We start from the raw sequence: 12,175 nt of genomic DNA, 5'->3' as shown, positions 1-12,175 counted from the left end.
TCTGGTCTGAAAAGCAGCATTCCTCCTGAGTCAGATCTGCCCTCCTGAACCCCATCCCCTCTCAGAGATAACCTCCCTCTTCCCCATTCCTGCCCACCGATCCAGTTCACTCAGCAGCTCTGTGGACCCCGTCTGCTGTCCACATCCTGCCCATGGTGCTCATGGTAATCAGAGAACAATGCTGTGTGTGCCACTAGTCATAATAACCATAGTAATGATGCCTTAGCTGCGGGGTTCGCTCCTCTGCTGGGTACCAGGTGAATGCTTTCATCTTGAGATAAGTGGTACTGTTCCCAGTTACGCAGATGGAGACCTTGTAGTGAGAGTGCAGCCCCAAAGCCTGGCTTGTCACTGCCCTGGGATGCCTTCTGGGGCAGGCTGGAGGGGTACACATGGGAATGTGTGGAACACACAGTCTTTTTGTACTCATTTGTGAGCTTCTAAGACACAAACTGGACTTAATTCCCACAGAACTTGTAGAATGGCTTTCTGGCTAAGTAGGTACTGTGGAAGGATTAAGTTGGCTATCCTTACATCTTCACCAATGGACAACAGCTCCACCTAGGGGCTTTTGAGGTTATCCCTGTCAACACTGGATCCGGACTATTACATCTAAAAGATGCTTAGAAAAGTGACTTTTAGACCAGTACAGTTTTTACATACACCAGTAACATTTTAGAAACAGATACTTAAACATAAAGCCTGATGTTTTGAGTCTATCCTTGACATTTTTTTCATTCAGCCCTGTAGGACCCCTTTTAAGACCTAAACCCTCACCTCATTCCTGTCTTTATTTCCTGCCACAGGCCCCAGAGGCTTGGCTTGCTTTCTGTTTTCTTTCCAGTAGTTACCATCGCTACCACTGTTCCTTGGAGTCGTTCTCCCTGAGCCTAGCTGCAGAATGTGGTGGGGTCTCCCAGCTCCCCACTTACTATGTGCCCTTAAGGACAAGCACATAGGCACTTCATTTCAAGGTTTGATTGCCAGTGACTTGAGGAAAACCATTCCGAGCAGTAGTGGAAATGACAGGACATGACAGCACAGAGAAGCTGCAATGGCATCAAAGTTCATAGAGCAATAGTTTCTGAGGCTACTTAGCCTGTTAGAGCTTCAGCCTGCTGCTTTTTTTCCCCCTGAGGCTATGGTTGAATTTTTCTTATGGCCCTTTCCCCAGCCTTCAGATGTATGGGCTTCCTTGCTTTTAGGCGAGCACTACAGCTGTATATTTTCTAAAACTCTTCTCTCAGAGCTAGATCGGAACATCAAATATATCAGAGAATCAAGGCAATAACATGTTTAATTCAAGTCACTGCTTCCTGCCTCTGATAAAAGCATTACGTCTTATGCAGCCTGCTTGCTTACAGAGTCAAGCTATGTCAGCAAGGAAAAAGGTTGTGAAGTAGCTGATGAAAGATGTGGGTCTCTACCCTTTAGGTTTATTTTCCCTCCTTTCTCTCTTCTACTCCTAAAAGGGCCCCTTTCCTATGTGGTGGCTCTCCCTCCTCTTTCCCCACCAATTACCTCACAAATAGGCTTCTCACATCCCATCCTCTTGGATGTGAAAGCCCAGTTCAGTTGAGAAGGTGTGTTTTGGGCTGAATATTATGTCAAGCCAATCAAAGACAGCCAAAGATATTAATAAGATACAGGAATCCTAACCTGAGGAGAGGATGGAAACGAATGCCAATAGCTACGTTGATGTCCTTCCCCATGTCTTTGGACTCTATCCAGCTCCCAGTCTGTGGCATTTTGAATCCTTCTCTTGGGTTGATGTCAAAGGGATAGGGAACGAGGCCGGGCGCGGTGGCTCACGCCTGTAATCCTAGCACTCTGGGAGGCCGAGGCGGGTGGATCGCTCGAGGTCAGGAGTTCGAGACCAGCCTGAGCAAGAGTGAGACCCCGTCTCTACTAAAAATAGAAAGAAATTATCTGGCCAACTAAAAATATATATACAAAAAATTAGCCGGGCATGGTGGCGCATGCCTGTAGTCCCAGCTACTAGGGAGGCTGAGGCAGTAGGATCGCTTGAGCCCAGGAGTCTGAGGTTGCTGTGAGCTAGGCTGATGCCACGGCACTCACTCTAGCCTGGGCAACAGAGCGAAACTCTGTCTCAAAAAAAAAAAAAAAAGGGATAGGGAACGGTGACACAATGCTGTAGGGGCCCAAGGAAGGCTTATCCTCATTTCTGCCTTCTGTTTGTAAAGCGTTTTAACAAATGTCATTCAATCACCATAAGTGCTTTAGGAGAAAGGCATTATTTGACAGATGACTGAGCTGGCATTCCGATCTTGAGCCCTGTATTTCTCACTGGCCATACTGCCTTGCCTATATGTTGCTCCCTGCTCGTGTTTCCTTGGCATTTGAAAATTCACATAGGTTTCCAAAGTAATGGACAAAGCAAGTTCAGGCTGGAATTAAACAACTATATAGAATTTTGACTAATCATAAAGCCAGGCTTTTAGTCCCTGGTGAGTCTGCTGCTGGGGACAGTGGTGACTATTGCTAAGTAATCATAACTCTGTGCCTGTAACCTGAAATCAATATGGGGGAAAAAGAGAAAAACCATTCTAATGAAGGAAAGTAAGCCTGGGCAATTTTTAATATGGTAAATACCATCTCCTTTCACAGATTATTAGTTACAAAATCAAAATAAGAAAAGGTCCATTCCTAGGGTCTGCTGCTGTCACCACTATTTCAGAACCACACTGGGTTCATCTGGAATTTTCTCAGATGAAATAGTAGTAAGAAGACAACCGTAATAAAAATTAAAACAGCAGCTAACTTCATACCAGGCACCATGCTGAGTGCTTTTGCCTACATTCTTACATAATCATGGCCGCAGCCCTAACAGGTGGGTAGCTGTTGTCATCATCTTTTTTTAGGTGAGGAAATTACTGACAATTGTGAGAACTTAAGAACACACCCAAGTTGCCCAGTTAGCATCAGGGCCAGGATTTACCCCTGGTTTCCCTGGTCATGATCAGTGCAGGTCTGCTTTGGTGCTTGTGGGAACATGTACAAGAGGCCTGGGTTCAACCTCAGCACCACCACTTGCTTGTTGAGGGACTATGGGCATATTTTTTGGTTTCTCTGAGCCTCAATTTTCCGTCTATAAAATAAGAGCAATTACTGTTTTGCAGTGTTGTTAAAAAGATTCTGGAGAATGTGTATAAAAGGCCTGGCAAAGTATTTGACTCACTGATACTGTTAAAAAAAAATGATAGCTGCTGCTGTTTCTGGATGTCTGAACAGTTAGGCCCATGGAGCCTCTTTCTGTCTAAAAAAGTATAAGGGTCCTAGTGTTAGAGAAGCCATCTCTCCACATGTTTTAAACTCTTATTCTACAATTTCAATGCCTTCATCGTGACCAGAGGTGGAATAGTGCCTGGACACTCAACAAGGAACATCAGCAGTGGAATGTAACAAACAAGTTTTCCAGTGCATGCTCTCCTGTTCTTCTTTCCAGATAGCTACTTCACAGGACTTCCCACAGAGCTTATTCTACCTCGACACATGGAACACCAAGCCCAAGAGGCAGGGACCTGTGAGGATAATTTTTCTTTCTTTTTTTTTTTTTTTGAGACAGAGTCTTAAGACAGAGTCTCGCTCTGTTGCCCAGGCTAGAGTGCCATGGCATCAGCCTAGTTCACAGCAACCTCAAACTCCTGGACTCAAGCAATCCTACTGCCTCAGCCTCCCAAGTAGCTGGGACTACAGGCATGCGCCACCATGCCCGGCTAATTTTTTTCTGCATATATTTTTAGTTGTCCAGATCATTTCTTTCTATTTTTAGTAGAGACGGGGTCTCGCTCTTGCTCAGGCTGGTCTCGAACTCTTGACCTCGAGCGATCCTCCGGCTTCAGCCTCCCAGAGTGCTAGGATTACAGGTGTGAGGCACCACACCTAATCTTTCTTAATCTTATCTTTAGAAGCTGAGTCCCACGGAGGTGCACTTGGTATCACACAGGGAGTTTCCATCAAAGCTGAGGACAAAATTTGTTTGTTTTCCTTCTGCGGCTCTACCCAGAACCAACATGAGAATGATCAAAGATAACATTCTTTCTTCCTCTAATTTTTTTCTTTTCATCTTTTCTTGTGCAAAAAGGCTTCATCCAAAAAATTGCCTGGGTGTGCGCCAGTTTGCTGAGACAATGATGTGTGCTGTGCTGTATGATGCAGCCAACAGTTTCATCCACCAGCACTTTGTGGAGGTGTCCATGTCGGAAGAGTTCCTGGCCCTGCCCTTGGAAGATGTGCTTGAGCTAGTGTCTCGGGATGAGCTGAATGTAAAATCAGAGGAGCAGGTATGTGAGCACACTGGCGGTCTGTGCAGGTTTCATGAGATGCTGATCTTTTTAGTTACTGTTTTCTATTAATTTTTTTTTAACAAAGTTCATGCAGCTGTTGTATATTATGGGGCTTTATTATATCATATGTATTTTTCCTGAAAAATTTTTATGCATTTTAGTGTCTAAATGATATTCTATTGATTTTTATCAATCCTACTTCCCTTATTCTTGGACATTTGGGCTATTTCCAGTATTTACTATTAGAAAGAATGCTGCTGTGAACTGGAAATAGCAAGTATAGATAACTTTTTGAAAGAGTCTTGGCCAGGTGTGGTTCACGCCTATAATCCCGGCACTTTGGGAGGCTGAGGCAAGAAGATTGCATGAGCCCGGGAATTGAAGACCAGCCCAGGCAACATAGTGAGACCTGTATCTACGGGGAAAAAAAAAATTAGTGCCAGCCACTCAGGAGGCTGAGGTGGGAGGACTGCTTGAGTTCTGGAGTTCAGGGCTGCAGTGAGCTATGATCACACCACTGTACTCCAGCCTTGGCAACAGAGTGAGACTGTTCCTGCCCCCTCCAAAACCAGAAAGAGTCTTTTTCTAAAGATAAGCAGAATATTGGGGCAGTCACAGAGGGGAATGTGAAGTCAAGAGGCATTTGCTTTTTTAAGGTGAAAGAAATTACAGCATATTTGACTGCTGATGGGAATTTTCCAAAAAAGAGGGAAGAATTGGTAATGTAGGAGAAAGGGGAGAATAGTTGTTGGAATGATGTTCTGGAGTAAGAGAAAACGGAGTCCAGGACACAAGGGGGTGTATATTTGATAGGAGCACAGGCCATCCACATCCACAGCAGCAGGAGGGAGAACAGTGTGCACACAACAAGCAGATATGGGGGAGGGGGTGGGAGGAAGGGAGATGCTGGTAGGTTCTAATTGACATTCTCTTCTGATTTGTTTCTGTTTTCTCAGCTGAGAGTGAGAATGAGGGAGGAGTGTTAGAAATTGAGAAGAGATGAAAAGGTATGAAATAGTTCTCTAGGAAAGGGGGAGAGTAAATGGACAGTGCTAGGGAAATGGAGAGGGTTTGAAAGGAGGCAGGACCTGATGATATTAGTAGTTACAAATTTTAAATAAACTGGTCAGCACTGTTGTGTGTTTTCTGTCAGCCACATATACTGGTACAGGTGCAGAATAGGGGATAAGTTGAGTTTAAAAAGCTGGACTTCACCAGGTTAGAGATTTTTTTTTTCCAAGTGAATGTGATTAAGGGAGATAGGAGCATGGCATGGGAATTGAGGGCACCTGTGTAATAACCCATGGAACCCATACTGGATTTGAGAGGTATGTAGGGAGCTGAGAATGGGGTGGTGGTGTCAAAAGCTAATTGGAGTCAGTTACTGAGCTGGAAGGATCAGAGGTGGTGGTCTGGTAGGCATATTTAAAATTATGGAAGAGGTGCAGCTATTGATGATGCCAGGGGATAGTCATCATGGACGGTGAAGCTATTGGCAAAGCAAGATTTGGGTGATCAGAGGGTCCTCTCTGAGAACAAAGAAGACAGATCTTGGAGTGGTCGAGAACGCATAAATGAGAGTGTAGGGTGTTAGTAGCCAGAAAGGAGCAAAGGACAAGCGTTTCTGTTCAACACAGATGTGTGCAAGTTATCTTAAGAAGATAGTGAATAAATGTTATTTTGGGCTGAGGGTGGCTAGGGCTGGCAGTGAAGCGCATTGAATGCGGGGTCCCAGAAGCTTGGACCTGGCCCTGCAGGCACTGGGAGCATCACTGCTGCAAAGCTGATTGATTGCGAAGTCTAACCAAAGGCAGAGCAGCTTGGGATGTTTGAAATCAAGAGTTGTGGCCTGCCATGAGAAGCTCTAGGCTCTACGAGGCGAGCATTGGGATGTTAGTCCCAATTCAGCTAATTTTCTGAATGTCTGAAGAGCCCCCACCCCTAAATATTAGTGACCAGTAGAAAAGTAGACCCTGAGCTCAGCAGTATAGGCACTGTGATTTAGAGAAAAGAGCCTCATCCCAGGAACAAGATGTCCTGTCCCTAGCTCTTCCAATAGTTAATATGACTTAGGGCAGCTCACATTTATTTGAGTGATATATTTTGTAAGGGCTATATGATTTTAGAGGGAGACGTCCTTGTGGCTGAAGCCATTAAGAAAGGCTCCTTGGAGAATATGAATCTTGAACCAGGCCTTAAAGATAGAGGAGTGGGTTTAGATGAAGAGAAAGAGATGAGGGGGCACTTTCGATGAGAGGGACAGTGTGAACAGGGGAACCAGCCCAGGCTGGCTAGAATAGAGGGTGGTGGAGGAAGTTTGGAGGTGTTAAGGTATAGGGGCAGCAGGAAGAGAAATGCATTTTGTTGTGATGCAGAAAGAAATAAGGTGCCATTGATGGTTTTTCATTAGGAAGTCATAATCGTAATGAAAGCCAGAAAGCTGTTTACGGTAACGTAGGAAGTGGAGAGAAATCAGGGATTCAGGATAACAAATAGGGGGAAACATTGATGGGCCCAAAGGATAGCTTCAGTACAGTAAGTAGAGGAATTGAGGGTGCAGGGGTGTGGCTTCTGGGTGGGAGGAGTTGCTGCCAGAGCTTCCACTCTGTCGTGGCAGGTCTTTGAAGCTGCATTGGCCTGGGTCAGATATGACCGGGAGCAGAGGGGACCCTGCCTGCCTGAGCTGCTGTCCAATATCCGCCTGCCCCTTTGCCGGCCCCAGTTCCTGTCAGACCGAGTGCAGCAGGATGACCTGGTGCGTTGCTGCCACAAATGCAGGTGAGTGAGGGTGGACCTGCACAGGACAGTGCCAAAGGTCTGGGCAGAGAGGAGGACTTGGCCACCTGTTCCAGTTCAGGGGAGGAAGAATTTGGAGTAGTCAATCTAATTCATGGCACACAGATTGGTCTGCCCTCTGGGCGGGAAGAACCTGGAAGAGACAGTGTTAAGAGCCCGAGTCTTACACCTTGGGCAGAGAGATGTGCTATGTGGGAGCATTAAGGCAGAAGAGGCTTTCCTCCCCAGAGTTATCTGAGGATTTTCTAGCATCTTCATCCACTGAGCTATTTATGAGTGACCCATCCACACCAGCAGCTCATGTGGTGGTGCGAAGGGTACTTCCTGCGGCTCCTCACACTCTTCAGTAAATATTAGTGCCCTAGCCTCTAGTGGGTGTGGGCTTTACATCTACAGTGGTAGGTACGGGGGGAACGTGTTTACCAACACATGAAGCTTTTACCCAGAGTAAATCAGTGAAGATATGGTGTGGCAGAGCTACCAAAACAGTTCGGCCCTATAGGAGGATTGTTATAAAAGTAGAGCAACAGAGAAAAATGTCCATCCTCCTTCAAATTGCTTATCATATGCACATGAACAAAATATTTTTTTCTCTTTTACTGATAAAATTTTTACACATATTCAGCTCTCTCCTTTGTTTTCCACCCCTGGTTGGGATCAGCAGGCTTGGGAGGAAGTAGTGCCTGTCAGTGGCAGGTGGTGTGAAGGTGTGTGGCTGGCGGTAGCTGGGACCCTGCGACCAGAGTCTCAGGGGTACTGTTGAGGAGTCTAAACTTCATTCTGTTGGCAGGGGTAACTATTGAAGGTTCTTAGAAAGACAACTTGGACTAAAGTGGGGAGGGTGGGATGGAGGGGCAGGCTGGAGGCAGGGACATGCATCAGGAGCTGTTGGCTGTTGCTGCCACAGTACAAGCGAGAGGTGATTACTTGCAGGGTAGCAGCCATGGTGCGAGCTAGGGATGGAAAGGAAGAACTAGGTCTGAGTTGCCACAGGGTGCAGGCTGCTTGTTGAACCTCCCCAGCCCAGCATTTTAGCTACCACCCTGTTTCTCTCATGCTTGGTCTGTGCCTGTTAGAAGATATGCATTCTGATTATAGTAGGTAAGGTGGGCTCTGCTCATCTTGCCCCTACAATTTTGAGCATGTCTCAATAGCCATGTATGATTTCCCCAGAACTCATCTGAGTTCTTTAAGGCCAAACCCTCCAGAAGCCTTGTCTTCCCAAGTTTGCACTGCCATTGGGAGTTGGGGAGCCAGGCTCGGAAGTGCAAATGTGGACCAAGTTGAGAGGATACTTCCTGTCTTAACATCTTGCACCTTATTCCAGAGACCTGGTAGACGAAGCAAAGGACTATCACCTCATGCCAGAGCGCCGGCCCCACCTGCCAGCTTTCAGAACTCGGCCACGCTGCTGCACGTCCATTGCTGGGCTTATCTACGCTGTGGGGGGCCTCAACTCAGCAGGTATCTTGCAACTCCTCTTTGCAGAGCCCTGTCTTGGGCTCTGAGGATGAAGAAGCACCAAACAAACTAGCCTGGCCCTCTGGTTTTTCTCCTTTGTGCTATTACCACATTCACCCCTCTTGATTTTCTATCATTGCTCTACAGATAGAGCATATCCTGTATCCATACCATTGAATCAGAATATCAGTGCTAAAAAGGCCTTTTAGAAATCCTTGAGGCCTAGCCCTCTTACCCTACTGATGAGGAAATAGAAGCCCAGAGAACTTTCACTGTATTCACACAAGTTGTTTTTGGCAGAGCAAGGACTAGAACTTAGGTGTCCTGGTTCAGGAACGAGCACTTTTGCCCTAATATCACATTGGTTATAGCATTGACTCTGCCCTGGATAGGACACAGACCTAGGTCTGCTACCAGGCTATTCACATTCAGTAATATGAACCTCTGGTGTTAGACTGTGAGAATGCCCCCAGGAGGAGGAATATTATCCAGATACACAGGGTCTGCCACTATCATTAATACTTTTCACTCTTCACCCCCTGCTCCCTATGAAACACATGCTTTACAATCCATGTGTTATTGGCTACTCTTGTGTGATACAGTCAGGTTTTCAGGAAAGCTCCATGAGCCCCCTCCCCTTCTGCGGGAGTTGGCGGGCAGGCCTGGGCAGTTTTGTTTTTAAATGAAGGTTATTGAGAGGTGGTGGGTATTAGTCTGCTGCTTGTTAATCTTATGACCTGGAAAAGGTAAGTAGTCAAGTCAGTGTACGCTGGAGTATGGCAAGTGCTAAGTGCGCCAAAGCAGCATAAAACAGGGAGGGGAATTTTATTTGATCTTCACAAAAACTTGTCAAAAAAGGTAGGGTTGGAATTTTATCATTCCTTGATACTATGACTACTATTTTTTGAACACTGAGTATATATTCTAGAATCATGCTAGATGCTTTACCTATTATATCATTCAATCCTCATGGCAGCTCTGCCGTAAAGATTATCTCCACTTCACATGTGAAACAGGATGGGGACACAAGGCAGTCCACTAGGCAGTCGGCACTGGAGCTCATGCCTTTCCCTCTGAGTGTGCCTCCCACAGTGAGGAAATATTGTGTCCATTTGCCTTTATCTTTGGCTTTAAGCAGGTGGAGTACCTGATTGTAGCTGAAAACTACCCTCTCTAAAAAGTAAGTGCCTCCTGTCCAATTCTGATTTTCCTTAAAGAATTAGGTTTGAGATTATCATAGCTGAAATTTCTTAGTGGGCCCTTGTACTTTGAATAATTCTGTGGGAACTAATAGAATCAAGTCAAATGTTCCGTATAATCAATGCCCAATAGCTGTGATCTAAACTAGTGGTCTCATTTGTTTTAATTTGAGTAGCAAATTTTTATGCAGGTGATTCCCTGAATGTGGTGGAAGTGTTTGACCCCATCGCCAATCGCTGGGAGAAATGCCATCCCATGACAACAGCCCGCAGCCGCGTTGGCGTGGCTGTAGTGAACGGGCTTCTCTATGCCATCGGGGGATATGATGGCCAGCTACGGCTGAGCACTGTGGAGGCCTACAACCCGGAGACGGACACATGGACCAGAGTGGGGAGCATGAATAGCAAGAGAAGGTATTCTGGAAGCCACGTGCAACCTGAGCATACACACTGAGCATCTGGGGAGCGCCATGCTAGACAAGCAGGGGCACATAATAAAGTAAAACACAAGCTTTGGCCTGGGAATTTCCTGCAGCCAGGCCAGCCACTGCCGGTACCTCCTGGGAGCGAGCCTCCACCTGCTTAAAAGTAAAATACCTGCCTTGTCCTTTGAGGAACTTGGGGAGACGAGACATGGACATGTGGAAGTTGTATTGTTATTTAAGTGCCAGATAAGGACTGAAAATATGTATTGTGGAAGATTCGAGGAGGGAGAGAAACTGGATTGGAACGTCTGGAAGATTTCAGGGAAGAGGTGGGATTAAAGTTGAAACTTGAAGAATTAGGAGGATTTACCTTTATTAGCAATAAAAGGAAATCCAAGGTATTCTTCTGTATACTTTCCTTCTCCTAGGACTCCCCCTACACATGTTGACTACCCAGGGGGTGTATAAACCAAAGCAATGTTCTCTACTTCAGGGTCGGACACATTTTCCCAGACAGGAGCACATAGGTATTTGCAAGGAGGGCGGAATTTGTATGTCACTCAACGCATGCCAGCTACCTGTTTCCTCCACCACTTGCCTGCTCACATTGTCTGAATAAGTGGGATTAGAGGACATCATTTAGCCCTCTTAGTACTGAGGTGACAGGTGGCATCTTTCCTTAGGTCAGACGAGTGGTGGAACAGTCAATCACATGCTTGGGCAGTGGGAGGGCCGATGCTGCTTGAGGTGGGAGAGAAAAGTAGTCCCAGGCCCCTATCCATTTACCCCGGACAGTTCTGCATGTATCTTTTACATATTGAGCTTCCTTGACATATGCCTAATTTCAGAAGAGAAAAGTTACCTGAATTTTTTTTGTAAGGGGTAGTTTGAAAACCACTGGACCAGCTTCTGTTTAAGGAGATTTCTGCTTTGTAATTCTGTGATCTAAGTATTTGCCTCACAGACCTCTCACTGGCCATGCTTCAGGGTCTCTACTTGTAAGTGCATGTGATTGGGGGAGGTCAGGGGACTGCACGTGTGGTGAGGAAGAAGAGTTAGTGTGGAAGTCCTGTGCCACATAACAGCATCCTGGCCATGATGCACATGTTCCTCATTCAGCAGTATTAGTATATGGACATGAGCTGGGAGGGATCTGCCTTTGTACCAAAAAGACCAGATTCACAAAGGATCAAAGTAGGTTTGTTTTGGAAGGAAAAAAATATTTATATAAGATCTGTGTCTCTCAAGAACACTCTTCACAGTTCTTTCCTCCTACCATCTTCACTTTGGTGCTTCCTCCTTCTGCTCCTTGGGTACTTTGCAGCTTTCTGTGATTAAGTGATTCATTGCTCCATGTCCCCAACCATGAGTACCTTTTTTGCTCTGACTGCATCAGTTGTCCTTCCTTGTGTGTCTGCTCTGGGCCACTTCTTTGCTTTGATGTCACTGGGTTGGATTGTTGTCTTGGAGAAAAGTCCTCTGAGTAGTATTCTTTTCCCTCATTGTGGTTAATGCCCTGTTATTAGCAGCATGGGCCCAGTTCCATTTCATCCCTTTTAAATTACAGGCTACCTTAAAATGTTCTTAGTCACTTCTCTCCCGACATCCCACACAACTTTCTGTCCTGCCATTTAGTGACATCCTCCTTTCTGACATCTTTCTTTCCCTTCTCTGCCAGTGTTCCAGGCCATCTCCATGGAGCTTTCTTACACTGGGCTATTCCAGGCCACACTGATCAACTTTTTCTCTTATCTCTTCATGCTTGCCTTTACACTTAGCTGATAGTTAATCTCATACAGTTTTGTGGCACCTCTTAATTCATTCTCATGTTGTTGTTGAACACCTGTATTATTATTTAATTTTTATGTTTGTTTGTCCACAAGGATAGTAGTCATATCTAGTAAATTTCTGATCTTGCCTAAGGCAAGTCTCTCTCCTCTTTCAGGCTGGCTCAGGGGATCTGTTATCATGTCTCTCAAAGGGACCA

The 12,175-nt window shown here is 45.7% G+C and overlaps 1 protein-coding gene across 3 annotated transcripts in view; it reads left to right on the top strand.

The window, feature by feature from the left end:
• Positions 1 to 12,175, top strand: part of KLHL18 (kelch like family member 18) — a 53,019-nt gene that overhangs the window by 34,462 nt on the left and 6,382 nt on the right. For 2 of the 3 annotated variants that reach the window (XM_045530389.1, XM_045530391.1), the window contains 4 exons: positions 4,106 to 4,304; positions 6,925 to 7,085; positions 8,431 to 8,567; positions 9,940 to 10,177. In XM_045530389.1, coding sequence (XP_045386345.1) covers positions 4,106 to 4,304; positions 6,925 to 7,085; positions 8,431 to 8,567; positions 9,940 to 10,177 — 735 coding nt within the window. The remainder of the gene's footprint in view (positions 1 to 4,105; positions 4,305 to 6,924; positions 7,086 to 8,430; positions 8,568 to 9,939; positions 10,178 to 12,175) is intronic. The other variant, XM_045530390.1, reaches the window with a different exon arrangement.

This window comes from Lemur catta, chromosome 18, assembly GCF_020740605.2.
Source record: "Lemur catta isolate mLemCat1 chromosome 18, mLemCat1.pri, whole genome shotgun sequence".
NCBI lineage: Eukaryota > Metazoa > Chordata > Mammalia > Primates > Lemuridae > Lemur > Lemur catta.
Note: the sequence above shows the minus strand (reverse complement) of the source record. Positions and strands in the feature narration are given on the sequence as shown.